A 17,006-nucleotide genomic window follows, 5' to 3' on the forward strand; every position below is an offset into this window, starting at 1 on the left:
AGTGCAGTGTACTTTATAAAGAGCTGCTCCCAGTTAATGTTCAGTTGATCACCTGCCGATCCAAGATGAAGCTGATCCTGACTATCTCCATTATCTGGGCTTTTCTCCTCACAGGTAACACAACATCCTCCACTGAGCTGAACCACAACCAAGGAGTTTCTTAAAGGGGTGATTGACTGAGTATTTCACACTGTTCCTTAAGGTCTCCAATGAGGGTATGTAACATTGGTTAGGCTGAAAATGGCCCGGGTGCTGTTCTATGCCCCGTGATGCTTCCAGTGAATTTGTCCTGGGGAAAAATGCTAGGTTTTTTCGTTTTAGGGTATGCTCATGAATATATAGATGAGCTGCATGCTGATTGGTTGGTCTACAACGAGTTAAGCTGCGGAGCAAAGACACAACATGGCCAACACTCACTGAAACGTTGAAGGTGGAGACTTGAAATAAAAACGTACAAATAAATGTATTGTGACTACACAGCACTGTTTTCAACAGATTGACTAGATGCCATTTCAAATGATTATGTTGGTTGTTTCCACTTCTGTTGTCGAAGCAAACAGGATCAACTTAGGTGGGTAATGTTAGCACTACAGCTTAGCAAACAAACTATCGTGATTCAACTCAGCTTCAGTTTGTTAGCTCTAGCTATCTTGCTGAAAAATAAGTCTGGACAAACATGCATCTTGAATTGTAGATTTACATGACAACATAGGTTATTTATTTGAATGAAACACAGTCAGGTACATGAAATAACGTTAGCCCCATTGCCAGTAAACTAAATCATCACACATTCTACCAATGCTATATACAGGTGTATAAAATAATTCGAGTGGCACTCTGTAGATCTGAACAGTCAAGGGATGAGGTTTCAATACCATTTATTTAAATTATTCAATTACATAAGATTAAACAAAGTACTTTGTGATCAGTCATTAATGAAGGGTGTGCTAGTCACAAATGTTTCGCAAGAGTGATAGAGGACAATAAGGAAAGGTCTCCCTTATATGAACAGATACCAGATGTTAATAATCAATCAATACAGCGGTAACCATGATTGGCCAGCACTGGTCAGTGACAGTTTAAGACAATAAACTCCCAGGCCTGGTCCCACAGTTCTGGAGTTGGTTAATGATACACAAACAGGATGTCTGACTTGGCCATCTCCTTGGCCAAAAGGTCAGGGCAGCTCTTCCCAACCCCCAGACCTAACTAAGGCCCTCTGGCTCTTAGTTAGGTATCATAAAACGACACCATAAATACCTTAAGACCATCCGACTGTCCTTTCTACAGAGTTTCACTCCACAAAACCTCAGTTCCTTACATTTGACTGTCTATAACAAAGGAACTTACTTTATACCGCTTAAAGGAACATAGATATTGTAACTATGTCAAAATATACCATTACACAGTCAGGATACGTTAGCATTTCTAATAACTGTTGGCGACAACATCATACTACAGCTTGCGGCTGTGATGAACATAAGGTCTGAACAACACCTCTTTTCAGCAACAGCTTCATAGCAAATCCTGCTTTACATTGTCATAGGTTTTCAAAACTTTACTCAGTGTAAGGATTCGAGCGTAATTGAGGGTCGAACTGCACAGGGATCTTCTCATAGACAAACATCACAGCCAGTCGAGTGTTTGGTTCCTTGGGAAGACTCTGAAAAGTGTCAGCATTCCCTGTACAGGCTGGAACACTGCATTTACGACCGTAGTCCATTTTCAATGTCTTTGAAAAATGTTCTTCTTACAAATTCCGTGAAAGTAAACAGAGCAGCACGCAGCAAATTTTGGGGCGTGACAAAGGAAAAGACCAAAGCCAAAAAAGGTGGAGCCCCCGTTGTGACATCACAACGGTGGATTTTTGTAACCGACCGTTTTACAGCAGCAGTTTCAAATGGTGAGATTTGCATAGGAAAGAGGTGTCAATGGACTTTGCGGTTCACTGTATGTCCATTTTACCCATTGAACAGTCGTTATTCAACTGTGACAAGGTAAATTCGGTTCTGCAATCAATGACCCCTTTAATAAATTACATGAATGATGGTGAGATGCAGGTCGGAAGAGGTTTTGATTATGTCCTTACTGTATATATTCTATAGACTATTTATAATAAGTTTCTTGAAAATTTGTTCTAAATGTCTATTTGTCTCCCGGGGAGCCCCCACTACTGGCCCGGTGACAACCCTAGCTCGCACCATTGGTGCGCCAACTATTACAGCCTCGGGTACTGACCTGGTGACTACCACGGCCTCCACTACTGGTCTGGTGACTACCACAGCCCCCACTAATGGTCCTGTGATCACCCAAGCTTCCACTATTGGTGCAACAACTACCACGGTCTCCACTACTAGTCTGGTGACTACCACAGCCCCCACAAACGGTTCGGTGACCACCACAGTTATCAAAGACCCCACTGCTAGTCTGGGGACTACACCAGCCACCACTACGGGTGTGACCAGCAAAGCCCCCACTACTGATCCGGTGACCACCACAGCTCCCACTTCTGGTCCGGTAACCACCACAGCCCCCACTACTGGTCTGATGTCTACCACAGCCCCCACTAATGGTTCAGTGATCACCCAAACTCCCACTATTGGTGCGCCAACTACCTCAGCCTCCACTACAGATCTGGTGACTACCCAAGCCCCCACTACTGATCCGGTGAACACAACAGCCCCCACTTCTGGTCCGGTAACAACCACAACCCCTACTACTGGTCCTGTGATCACCCAAGCTTCCATTATTGGTGCAACAACTACCACGGTCTCCACTACTAGTCTGGTGACTACCACAGCCCCCACAAACGGTTCGGTGACCACCACAGTTATCAAAGACCCCACTGCTAGTCTGGGGACTACACCAGCCAACACTACGGGTGTGACCAGCAAAGCCCCCACTACTGATCCGGTGACCACCACAGCCCCCACTTCTGGTCCGGTAACCACCACAGCCCCCACTACTGGTCTGATGTCTACCACAGCCCCCACTTCTGGTCCGGTAACCACCACAGCCCCCACTACTGGTCTGATGTCTACCACAGCCCCCACTAATGGTCCGGTGACCACCCAAGCTCCCACTATTGGTGCGCCAACTACCTCAGCCTCCACTACAGATCTGGTGACTACCCAAGCCCCCACCACTGGTCCGGTGACTACCAAAGCCCCCACAACTGGTCTGGTGACCACCACAGTTATCAAAGACCCCACTGCTAGTCTGGAGACTACACCAGCCACCACTACGGGTGTGAACAGCAAAGCCCCCACTACTGATCCGGTGACCACCACAGCCCCCACTTCATGTCCGGTAACCACCACAGCCCCAACTACTGGTTCAGTGATCACCCAAGCTCCAACTATTGGTGCAACAACTACCACGGCCTCCACTACTAGTCTGTTGACTACCACAGCCCCCACTAACGGTCAGGTGACCATCACAGTTATTAAAGACCCCACTGCTAGTCTGGGGACTACACCAGCCACCACTACGGGTGTGACCAGCAAAGCCCCCAGTACTGATCCGGTGACCACCACAGCCCCCACTTCTGGTCCGGTAACCCCCACAGCCCCCACTACTGGTCTGATGTCTACCACAGCTCCCACTAATGGTCCGGTGACCACCCAAGCTCCCACTATTGGTGTGCCAACTACCTCAGTCTCCACTACAGATCTGGTGACTACCCAAGCCCCCACTACTGATCCGGTGACCACCACAGCCCCCACTTCTGGTCCGGTAACCACCACAGCCCCAACTACTGGTCTGATGTCTACCACAGCCCCCACTATTGGTCCAGTGATCACCCAAGCTCCCGCTATTGGTGCAACAACTACCACGGCCTCCACTACTAGTCCGGTGACCACCACAACTCCCACTTCTGGTCCGGTAACCACCACAGCCCCCACTACTGGTCTGATGTCTACCACAGCCCCCACTAATGGTTCAGTGATCACCCAAACTCCCACTATTGGTGCGCCAACTACCTCAGCCTCCACTACAGATCTGGTGACTACCCAAGCCCCCACCACTGGTCCGGTGACCACCACAGCCCCCACTTCTGGTCCGGTAACCACCACAGCCCCCACTACTGGTCTGATGTCTACCACAGCCCCCACTATTGGTCCAGTGATCACCCAAGCTCCCGCTATTGGTGCAACAACTACCACGGTCTCCACTACTAGTCTGATGACTACCACAGCCCCCACAAACGGTTCGGTGACCACCACAGTTATCAAAGACCCCACTGCTAGTCTGGGGACTACACCAGCCGACACTACGGGTGTGACCAGCAAAGCCCCCACTACTGATCCGGTGACCACCACAGCCCCCACTTCTGGTCCGGTAACCACCACAGCCCCCACTACTGGTCTGATGTCTACCACAGCCCCCACTTCTGGTCCGGTAACCACCACAGCCCCCACTACTGGTCTGATGTCTACCACAGCCCCCACTAATGGTCCGGTGACCACCCAAGCTCCCACTATTGGTGCGCCAACTACCTCAGCCTCCACTACAGATCTGGTGACTACCCAAGCCCCCACCACTGGTCCGGTGACTACCAAAGCCCCCACAACTGGTCTGGTGACCACCACAGTTATCAAAGACCCCACTGCTAGTCTGGAGACTACACCAGCCACCACTACGGGTGTGAACAGCAAAGCCCCCACTACTGATCCGGTGACCACCACAGCCCCCACTTCATGTCCGGTAACCACCACAGCCCCAACTACTGGTTCAGTGATCACCCAAGCTCCAACTATTGGTGCAACAACTACCACGGCCTCCACTACTAGTCTGTTGACTACCACAGCCCCCACTAACGGTCAGGTGACCATCACAGTTATTAAAGACCCCACTGCTAGTCTGGGGACTACACCAGCCACCACTACGGGTGTGACCAGCAAAGCCCCCAGTACTGATCCGGTGACCACCACAGCCCCCACTTCTGGTCCGGTAACCCCCACAGCCCCCACTACTGGTCTGATGTCTACCACAGCTCCCACTAATGGTCCGGTGACCACCCAAGCTCCCACTATTGGTGTGCCAACTACCTCAGTCTCCACTACAGATCTGGTGACTACCCAAGCCCCCACTACTGATCCGGTGACCACCACAGCCCCCAATTCTGGTCCGATAACCACGACAGCCCCCACTACTGGTCTGATGTCTACCACAGCCCCAACCATTGGTCCAGTGATCACCCAAGCTCCCGCTATTGGTGCAACAACTACCACGGCCTCCATTACTAGTCCGGTGACTACCACAGCCCCCACTAACGGTCCGGTGACCATCACAGTTATCATAGACCCCAATGCTAGTCTTGGGACTACACCGGCCACCACTACGGGTGTGACCAGCAAAGTCCCCATTACTGATCCGGTGACCACCACAGCCCCCACTTCTGGTCCGGTAACCACCACAGCCCCAACTACTGGTCTGATGTCTACCACAGCCCCCACTATTGGTCCAGTGATCAACCAAGCTCCCGCTATTGGTGCAACAACTACCACGGCCTCCACTACTAGTCCGGTGACTACCACAGCCCCCACTAATGGTCCGTTGACTACTAAAGCCACCACTACTGGTCCGGTGACTACCAAAACCAGCACTATTCGTCCAGTGACTACCAAAACCACCACTATTCATTTGGGCAACAACACAACCCCCTCTACTGGTTCAGTAAGTGTAGTGCTAATGTCAATTTGGGTTACTCTGTTGATCAAACTTACCTACTAAGTAAACATTAAGACAAATATATGTATTTATTGATTGTACTGTACAACATGTTTAATTGTTGACCATTAATGATACTAATGAGATCATAAGAATTTAGGACATGTAAAGAGAATTACTTTTTAGGAAACCTTCAAACAATATGTAATTTTTCTGATTGAATGTTTGTTGGGTTTTTATATCACACAATGAATTATGTTAAGAACTGTAATAAACCACTTATGATAAGGAGGCCAGTCTGTTATTTTTGTTGTAAAAAAAGAAAAATGTATTGCCTATAAACCAGACCACATGATTGAACCTTTACAAAACCTATTTCCAACTGTGCATACATTGACAAGACAAACTAGAAGTCAATGGGATGTTCCATAAAATATTTTTATGCCAGTAAATCTCTACCCACTCTAATATATGAATACTTTCTCAGCAGTGTTTCAGCAGGGCTATTGTTAAATTAACATGTGACTATACAGGTTGTTGTCTGGTGGTGGTGGTATCATGTTATGTTGGAGGAGATGTGCTTTGTTTTCTGCATTCTAACTTTCCAAATACACAGCCAGTGAATTTGAGGATGTACTTGAATCAGTGTAAAGCTTCCTAAAATTGGTAATCATTCCATAAATAAATACATATATTGTATATACATATACAATATGTTAGAGATGAACAGTTCTGGGTTTGTGGTCCTGCTTTTGAACAGGAATAAAATGTAAACAACTATCACTGACACAGTATGAACACTGAGGTGCTGAACATCTTCAGAGAGCTATCTACAAAAATAAGATTGGGAGAGTAGTAGAAGTGCTCTGAGGGGAAAGTTCTTCAAATACGAAAAGTGTCTCCTTCCCAGCTGACCAGACTTATATCACTGTAGTCCTAACATCCTTGTAATACAGTTAAATAGATCAGGGTGACATGAAGATCTTCATCAGGGTGAGATATTTGTACAAAACAGATTCGTGAGCAGAATGGCCCAACCTTTTAAACCAAAAGTCATAACAAATATAGTACTTTATTTTGTCGATGTTTTGTATATTTATATTGTTGATGACTATATGTCTCTGTTACTCACTACCATCTGATGATATTTAGACATTTTCTCCTCAGCAAAACACCTTCCTTTGCTCGTCTTGGCTACGCATATTTGAAGTGAAGTTCTAGATGTCATTTAATGTGTGGATGTCTTTTAAGCAGGAAGCTGAATTCACATGACAATATTGTCCAACGCTAGGTACCCCAAGCAAGGAAAATACATGTCTAGCTCTTACCAACTCGCTCGTCTTCTTTAAGAAACGTCTTCAGACGATTGTCATACTGGTGGGTTTCATGTGTCCTGCGTGATGGGATTGCATTGTGGACAAAACCTTTGTTGCCTCCTTCTGGAAATAAACAACAGGGGCTTTAGATTGAATCGACATGGCTTTAATACAGACCCTTGTAACAACATAGATGTAGATTCTCTAGAATGACATTGACAAAAAGACAGACGGGACAGAAATGAGTGTGCCTCAGTAGTTATACAAACTCCATACCACCAGTTGGCGGAATAGCACCCAATGATTTTTAAGTCAGTCTAGTGTCTTTTTCTACAATAATGGCCCCATAATGGGGCATCCAGCGTTAAGTTATTTTTATGAAAGCAAGGAACATAGAATGATCTTAGTGAGGTGTGGCTGAAATGTTTACAATGACGCATTAATTGGTACTTTTGAGGTGGCCCTTCAGGTTTGAAGTTTGTTACGTACTGAAAGATGGGTGTCTATCCCATTACACAGTTACTGTGACTGTCAAGGCATTTATGATGACGCACCACAGAGACCAAGACAAATTTCCCTGAGCGGGACAATAAAGTTCATCGTATTCATCGTATTAAGGTGTCGGTTCCATCTGTAAATATATGTGTGACATCAAAAGGGGAGAACAAGGTGCTCAAAAGGAATGCACAAGGCATGATGTTGCACCCAAGATGGGTTGTTATTGTTCTACTGTAGGCTGACTATGAATACAATTATGTAACATGGTAGATGATATTGTTATTTTTGCTCTGTTTGGTTAAAACACACACTGTTCCTTGGTGCTAACCACTGAAATACTGTTACATTTGTGCACTGTTAGAACTGCATCTGCTAAACGGATGAAATGTAAAGGTAATGTTAATAAATAATAATACAATAAATATTGTCAGTCTATTCTTATAAGGGCAATGAAGGTCAGAACCTTCCCCTTATCTCTCAAACACATCCAGTGTATGAAAGGAGTCAGATGGCTGAGCGGTGAGGGAGTCGGGCTAGTAATCAAAAGGTTGCCATCCTTCAGTCAGACAGGGTAAGGTGGTTAGGTCTGTAGGGTAAAGTGTGTGAGCCAGGAGGAGGTAGGAGGTATACCTGAGGTGTTCTGATAACTACAGTTAATGAGGATGGTGTGGGACCAGATATTCCCCAGACATGGTTTTCACATACACTATTTTTTTCTAACTTGATTTTTGTTATGAAGTCTTGGATACCTGTAGCCTGGCTCTGCCCTCCTACGTAATTCCGTTCAATTTGGATTTTGCTTCTGTACTAGGAAGCTTGACTTTGAAGTCTGTTTCCAGAAACACATTTTTTGTAGGTCCAATCAGCGAACAGAGGGAGTGGCTGAGAACGATGACGTTATTGTCGTGCACTAGTTTGAGCAGTTTATTAATGGCGGCGGAGAAAGATGCGAGCAAAGCTATTCTGCGGTTGTGGCAACGCTGCCGAATATCCATAGGTTAAAGCCAGAGCAAGAATAGTCCTTGCTTAGTTTTGTTTACATTTACATGTATTCATTTAGCAGACGCTTTTATCCAAAGCGACTTCCAAGAGAGAGCTTCACAAAGTGCATAGGTCACTGATAATAACAACAAATAGTCCCACAGCATTGCGGGTAGTCAAAAACAAGAAGTACATATTGTGAACAACCAAAAAATAGTGCTAAAGGGAAGAAACCATAAGAGCATGTAGTTAAACAAGTTAAAAATTACATTACTTACAACATTAATCTCTAAGTGCAGGTGTACCTGTAGGAAAGCAATAAAAATAGGATTAACTAAAAAAGAATACAACAGTTTAAATCAGCTACCACTAACCAACAAGAGCAACAGTCTAAGCAAGAGTCATTGTGAACCTTGAGGAAACTAGCGTTGGGTTCAGCAAACCATTCCTAAGTACCATTGTACTCCCGGAACAAGTGTGTCTTGAGCCTTCTCTTGAAGGTGGAGAGACAGTCCGTGTCTCTGATGGAGGTGGGGAGTTGATTCCACCACTGGGGTGCCAGGCAGGAGAAGAGCTTGTGCTGGGACCGGGCGGTCTTGAGAGGTGGGACCACCAGGCGGTTGTCTGAAGAAGACCGTAGGTGGCGGGTGGGGGTGTAAGGCTGCAGGAGAGACTTGATGTAGTCGGGCGCAGTCCCGTTCACTGCTCGGAAGGTCAGTACCAGGGTCTTGAATCTGATGCGGGCCGTTATGGGTAGCCAGTGGAGGGAGATGAGGAGCGGGGTAACGTGGGAGCGTCTGGGTAGATTGTAGACCAGACGGGTCGCTGCGTTCTGAATCCTCTGAAGAGGGCGGGTTGCGCATGATGGGAGACCGGCGAGCAGCGAGTTGCAGTAGTCCAACTTGGAGAGGACAAGTGCTTGGACAAGCAGCTGTTTGTGGCCATAATGTTGTGGCCCTCCTCCCCAAGGGCTTCGGGAAAAGTTTGATTTTCCAGCTACGGCAGCTAGCTCCGTTACAGTGTGGTGAAGGAGTTGGCTAAGGCGAACGCTTGCGATTGGTTATGGCAAATCAGAGTGGCTCTGGGCAGATCCAATAGTTTTAAACTTCAACAGAGGACCCGCCTTCAAGGAAGTTAACGTTTGTCAATGGAGAGATCCCAGACCCTCTGTACAAATGAAATGTACGAGGGTCTGCCTTGTTAGGACCAGGCTAGGGTACCTGTACCATCATGGTGAATTATTTTGGCCGGCAACTGTCACAGCAGTAATAAAGGCCCTCTCCATATGACTTGGGAATGGAGTTAGACTTATTAGCTTCAAGATTGAATTTTTTATCATCTGGTGACTACCGCAGGCCCCACTACTGGTCTTGTGACTACCATAGACCCAACTATTGGTCAGTAAATTCAGTCATCTGCGCTGGATGGTCAAAAACATGAGGATTTGTGAGACCAAGACACAAAAGTTTCAAATTAAAGTCAATCAATTTTTGTGATTAAACTAAACTAGTGATAATACCTACAAGCAGTTAGTATTGTGTCTCTTTCACGTTTTAACAGGCCACCATCACTGGTCAGTCGGAAGCTTGTTATAAAAGCAATCAATAAGTCAATCAGAAACATCATATTCTAATCAAGCATCTAATTAAAAAAATAAAATGATGTTCAATAGTTATACACTGTGTGTGTCCCAACTTGCCTTGGGTGGAGTGACTTTAAATATTTGAGTCACCAATAACGTTGACAACTTCGCAGAATCATATCAATTGTCATCCCTGTATCTGGTTTCTTGGTCCACATTCCTATAGTGAGTGTGGTGTACTTCATAAGGAGCTGCTCCCAGCTTAATGTTCAGTTGACCTGCCCATCCAAGATGAAGCTGATCCTGACTCTCTGCATTACCTGGGCTCTTCTCCTCACAGGTAACACAGCATACTGTATTGAGCTGAACCACAACCAAGGAGGTTCTCAAGAATTTACATGAATGATGGTGGGATGCAGGTGGGAGGAGGTTTCAAGTATGGGGTTGATTATATCCTTACTGTATATATTCTATACATTTAGTCATTTAGTCATTTAGCAGACGCTCTTATCCAGAGCGACTTACAGTAAGTACAGGGACACTATAAACTATTTATAATCGGTTTCTTGATTTTTTTTTCTAAATGTCTAATTCTGTTTTTACAGTGGAATCATTGCAGTGTTCATCATGTGATCCACCGTGCACAAGTGACGTTTTAAACTCTTGTCACTCAGGCTCACTATGTATGACGTCTACCAAGTTAGGTAAGGTTATTTATCATTTTTCGAGGCCTTGTTTTTCTATCGCTGTTTTTGAATATCCAAAACGTCTACTTATAAACGTTTCATTGAGCATTCATTTCATTTAGCATTTCATTTTGTATAAAAAATGAGAACATTTTAGTTGATGCTCCGATTTGATCTATATTGCAGAGTCTTCTCCAGTTGGAAACTTGGTTGTCGTAAAAAAGGGCTGCAGAACAGCCTTGGAGTGCAGAGCACCTCTGAACGTTCCGCTGTCTTATTCGTTCAACATCGGTCACCTCCAGCAGTCTGAATCTGTGCTCTGCTGTGACTCAGACAGCTGCAACATTGAGACTCAACCTGGTAAAAACTCCTTTTAAAATTCTAAAGTTGTCACTTTAGCTAAACCATGTAAGCTAACAATAAGGTAGATACATACGTTTTAAACAGTGTGTCAAAAGTCAAAAGTCCGAACTATTTCTGAACTACAAATAGTGTTCTCACACTATTAAGAGGATGTGTTTGTCTATGAATAATAAATACAGTGAGAGAATGGGAGGTGGATACGAACCGTTAGGAATCTGAAATACAAGTACTTAGGGTCAACTTGGACATTTTTTTTAAGTTGACTGGCTGGTAAAAACTGCATATGGATGGAGAAGACAATAATGAATAATACTGAAACAGAACAGTACATTAGACATGTTGTGATCTGTGTTTCTCTGCAGTCCCAAGTTCAGTGCCAAATGGCCTACAGTGTGATTCCTGCAGAAGCTCCTCAGACACTGTGTGTAACACCCCGGCATACTGTGTTGGACTGGAGGATACATGTGCTCAAGTCAACGGTGAGTGTCTCAATGGTGAAATGATCATGAACATGTGTCTTGCAGAACTAACTGTAGCACCCTGTGTGCATTGAAGAGAAGTACAGCAATGTGTGTTCTTTCTTCTTTGACAGTAATCGGGAGCTCCGTCAAGGGCTGTGTAACCACAAATGTGTGCAGTGTGTCTCTCCTGGCCATTATTCAGCCTGATATAACCAATGATCAGTTTTCCTGCACTGGTGCGATGACTATCCCAGCCCCCACCACTAGTGCTGCAACTACCACAGGCCCCACTACTGGTTAGGCGACTACCACAGCCCGCAGTACTGCTCCAATAACCACAACAGCCCCCACTACGGGTCCGGTACCCACCACAGCCCCCACTACGGGTTCGGTGACTACCACAGCCCCCACTACTGGTCCAGTAACCACCACAGCTGCCAATACTGGTCCAGTAACCACCACAGTTGCCACTACTGGTCCGGTAACCACAACAGCCCCCACTACTGGTCCAGGAACCACCACAGCCCTCACTACAGGTCCGGTGACTACCACAGCACCCACTACAGGTCCGGTGACTATCACAGCACCCACTACAAGTCTGGTGACTACCACAGCCCACACTACTGGTGTGGTGACTACCACAGCCCACACTACTGGTCCGGTGACTACCACAGCCCACACTATTGGTCCGGTAACCACTACAGCCCCCACTACTGGTCCAGGAAGCACCACAGCACCCACTATAGGTCCGGTGACTACCACAGTACCCACTACAAGTCCGGTGACTACCACAGCACCCACTACAAGTCCGGTGCCTACCACAGCCCACACTACTGGTCTGGTGACTACCACAGCCCACACTACTGGTCCGGTGACTACCACAGCCCCCACTACTGGTCCAGGAAGCACCACAGCACCCGCTACAGGTCCGGTGACTACCACAGCACCCACTACAAGTCCGGTGACTACCACAGCCCACTCTACTGGTTCGGTAACCACAACAGCCCCCACTACTGGTCCAGGAACCACCACAGCCCCCACTACAAGTCCGGTGACTACCACAGCCCACACTACTGGTCCGGTGACTACCACAGCCCACACTACTGCACCGGTAACCACTACAGCCCCCACTACTGGTCCAGGAACCACCACAGCACCCACTACAGGTCCGGTGACTACCACAGCCCCCACTACAAGTCCGGTGACTACCACAGCCCACACTACTGATCCGGTGACTACCACAGCCCACACTACTGGTCCGGTGACTACCACAGCCCACACTACTGGTCCGGTGACTACCACAGCCCCCACTACTGGTCCAGGAAGCACCACAGCACCCGCTACAGGTCCGGTGACTACCACAGCACCCACTACAAGTCCGGTGACTACCACAGCCCACTCTACTGGTTCGGTAACCACAACAGCCCCCACTACTGGTCCAGGAACCACCACAGCCCCCACTACAAGTCCGGTGACTACCACAGCCCACACTACTGGTCCGGTGACTACCACAGCCCACACTACTGCACCGGTAACCACTACAGCCCCCACTACTGGTCCAGGAACCACCACAGCACCCACTACAGGTCCGGTGACTACCACAGCCCCCACTACAAGTCCGGTGACTACCACAGCCCACAATACTGATCCGGTGACTACCACAGCCCACACTACTGGTCCGGTGACTACCACAGCCCACACTACTGGTCCGGTGACTACCACAGCCCCCACTACTGGTCCAGGAAGCACCACAGCACCCGCTACAGGTCCGGTGACTACCACAGCACCCACTACAAGTCCGGTGACTACCACAGCCCACTCTACTGGTTCGGTAACCACAACAGCCCCCACTACTGGTCCAGGAACCACCACAGCCCCCACTTCAAGTCCGGTGACTACCACAGCCCACACTACTGGTCCGGTGACTACCACAGTCCACACTACTGCACCGGTAACCACTACAGCCCCCACTACTGGTCCAGGAACCACCACAGCACCCACTACAGGTCCGGTGACTACCACAGCCCCCACTACAAGTCCGGTGACTACCACAGCCCACACTACTGATCCGGTGACTACCACAGCCCACACTACTGGTCCGGTGACTACCACAGCCCACACTACTGGTCCAGGAAGCACCACAGCCCCCACTACAAGTCCGGTGACTACCACAGCCCACACTACTGATCCGGTGACCACCACAGCACCCACTACAAGTCCGGTGACTACCACAGCCCACACTACTGGTCCGGTGACTACCACAGCCCACACTACTGGTCCGGTGACTACCACAGCCCACACTACTGCACCGGTAACCACTACAGCCCCCACTACTGGTCCAGGAACCACCACAGCACCCACTACAGGTCCGGTGACTACCACAGCCCCCACTACAAGTCCGGTGACTACCACAGCCCACAATACTGATCCGGTGACTACCACAGCCCACACTACTGGTCCGGTGACTACCACAGCCCACACTACTGGTCCGGTGACTACCACAGCCCCCACTACTGGTCCAGGAAGCACCACAGCACCCGCTACAGGTCCGGTGACTACCACAGCACCCACTACAAGTCCGGTGACTACCACAGCCCACTCTACTGGTTCGGTAACCACAACAGCCCCCACTACTGGTCCAGGAACCACCACAGCCCCCACTTCAAGTCCGGTGACTACCACAGCCCACACTACTGGTCCGGTGACTACCACAGTCCACACTACTGCACCGGTAACCACTACAGCCCCCACTACTGGTCCAGGAACCACCACAGCACCCACTACAGGTCCGGTGACTACCACAGCCCCCACTACAAGTCCGGTGACTACCACAGCCCACACTACTGATCCGGTGACTACCACAGCCCACACTACTGGTCCGGTGACTACCACAGCCCACACTACTGGTCCAGGAAGCACCACAGCCCCCACTACAAGTCCGGTGACTACCACAGCCCACACTACTGATCCGGTGACCACCACAGCACCCACTACAAGTCCGGTGACTACCACAGCCCACACTACTGGTCCGGTGACTACCACAGCCCACACTACTGGTCCGGTGACTACCACAGCCCACACTACTGGTCCGGTAACCACTACAGCCCCCACTACTGGTCCAGGAAGCACCACAGCACCCACTACAGGTCCGGTGACTACCACAGCCCCCACTACAAGTCCGGTGACTACCACAGCCCACACTACTGGTCCGGTGACTACCACAGCCCACACTACTGGTCCAGGAAGCACCACAGCACCCACTACAGGTCCGGTGACTACCACAGCCCACACTACTGGTCCGGTGACTACCACAGCCCACACTATTGGTCCGGTAACCACTACAGCCCCCACTACTGGTCCAGGAAGCACCACAGCACCCACTATAGGTCCGGTGACTACCACAGCACCCACTACAAGTCCGGTGACTACCACAGCACCCACTACAAGTCCGGTGCCTACCACAGCCCACACTACTGGTCTGGTGACTACCACAGCCCACACTACTGGTCCGGTGACTACCACAGCCCACACTACTGGTCCGGTGACTACCACAGCCCCCACTACTAGTCCAGGAAGCACCACAGCACCCGCTACAAGTCCGGTGACTACCACAGCACCCACTACAAGTCCGGTGACTACCACAGCCCACTCTACTGGTTCGGTAACCACAACAGCCCCCACTACTGGTCCAGGAACCACCACAGCCCCCACTACAAATCCGGTGACTACCACAGCCCACACTACTGGTCCGGTGACTACCACAGCCCACACTACTGATCCGGTGACTACCACAGCCCACACTACTGGTCCGGTGACTACCACAGCCCACACTACTGGTCCAGGAAGCACCACAGCCCCCACTACAAGTCTGGTGACTACCACAGCCCACACTACTGATCCGGTGACCACCACAGCACCCACTACAAGTCCGGTGACTACCACAGCCCACACTACTGGTCCGGTGACTACCACAGCCCACACTACTGGTCCGGTAAACACTACAGCCCCCACTACTGGTCCAGGAAGCACCACAGCACCCACTACAGGTCCGGTGACTACCACAGCCCCCACTACAAGTCCGGTGACTACCACAGCCCACACTACTGATCCGGTGACTACCACAGCCCACACTACTGGTCCGGTGACTACCACAGCCCACACTACTGGTCCAGGAAGCACCACAGCCCCCACTACAAGTCCGGTGACTACCACAGCCCACACTACTGATCCGGTGACCACCACAGCAACCACTACAAGTCCGATGACTACCACAGCCCACACTACTGGTCCGGTGACTACTAAAGCCAGCACTACTGGTCCGGTGACTACCACAGCCCCTGCTACTGGTCCGGTGACTACTAAAGCCAGCACTACTGGTCCGGTGACCACCACAGCCCCTGCTACTGGTCCGGTGACTACTAAAGCCACCACTACTGGTCCGGTGACTACCACATTCCCCACTACTGGTCCAGTGACTACTAAAGCCACCACTACTGGTCCAAAGACTACCACAGCCCATGCTACTGGTCCGGTGACTACTAAAGCAACCACTACTAGTCCAGTGACTACCAAAACCACCACTAAAAATACATGCCCCTCTACTGGTCCAGTGAGTGTAGTCCTCATGTCAATCTGGGTCACTCTGTTGATCAAACTTACCTACTAAATGTACATAAAGACTCATGCACAATCTCAGATTTGTTAAAGAAACAGAAACATATGATGTGACATGATATATGATTGTCACAGAATCATCAGTGATATGATGTGTGTTTGACAGCATGCCCTTGTTCACTTATATTATATATATATATATATATATATATATATATGTATTTTACTGTACAACACGTTTTTTTTAAATAGTTGACCATTATTAATACTAATAAGATCATAAAGATTTAGGACCTGTTAAGAGAATGAATTTTTTGAAAACATTTAGTAAAAACAGCATGTTCTTTTTCTGAATTATGTTAAGAACTTTGTAATAAGCCACTTGTGATAAGATCTGTTATTTTTGTTAAAAATAAAATAAATGTATTGCCTGCTAACCAGACCACACGATTGAACCTTTACAAAACCTCTTTCCAAAATGTGCATGCATTACCGAGACAAACGAGAAGTCAATGGGATGTCCCATAAAATATGTTTATGCCAGCAAATCTGTATCCACTCTAATCTTTGACTATCGCAGCAATGTTTCAGCAGGGCTAGTGTTAAATGAACATGTGACAATACAGGTTGTTCTCTGGTGGTGGTGATGTCATCCTATGTTTGAGCCAGTGGGGTTCCCTCTCTTTGTAAGAACCTTTAATGCATTTACATCATGTTTCATTTTGAAGATAACAGAGAAATAAGGACTTGGACCGTCAGAAAACTGTCAGGGTAGGAATACATTTGAACCACAAGAGGGCAGGAGCGAGCCTTTGTTGTAACAGCCCCACAG

The 17,006-nt window shown here is 48.3% G+C and overlaps 1 protein-coding gene across 1 annotated transcript; it reads left to right on the forward strand.

Annotated features, from left to right (window-relative positions):
* On the forward strand, positions 1–2,970 carry LOC124487610 (salivary glue protein Sgs-3-like; the record flags this gene model as incomplete). Its single annotated transcript, XM_047050036.1, has 2 exons — positions 1–114; positions 2,165–2,970. Coding segments are annotated over exons 1-2 (855 nt in total), but the record flags the coding sequence as incomplete, so codon positions are not given.
* Positions 2,971–17,006: the final 14,036 nt, after the last annotated feature.

Source organism: Hypomesus transpacificus, chromosome 26 (assembly GCF_021917145.1).
Source record: "Hypomesus transpacificus isolate Combined female chromosome 26, fHypTra1, whole genome shotgun sequence".
In the NCBI taxonomy this organism is placed as follows: Eukaryota; Metazoa; Chordata; class Actinopteri; order Osmeriformes; family Osmeridae; genus Hypomesus; species Hypomesus transpacificus.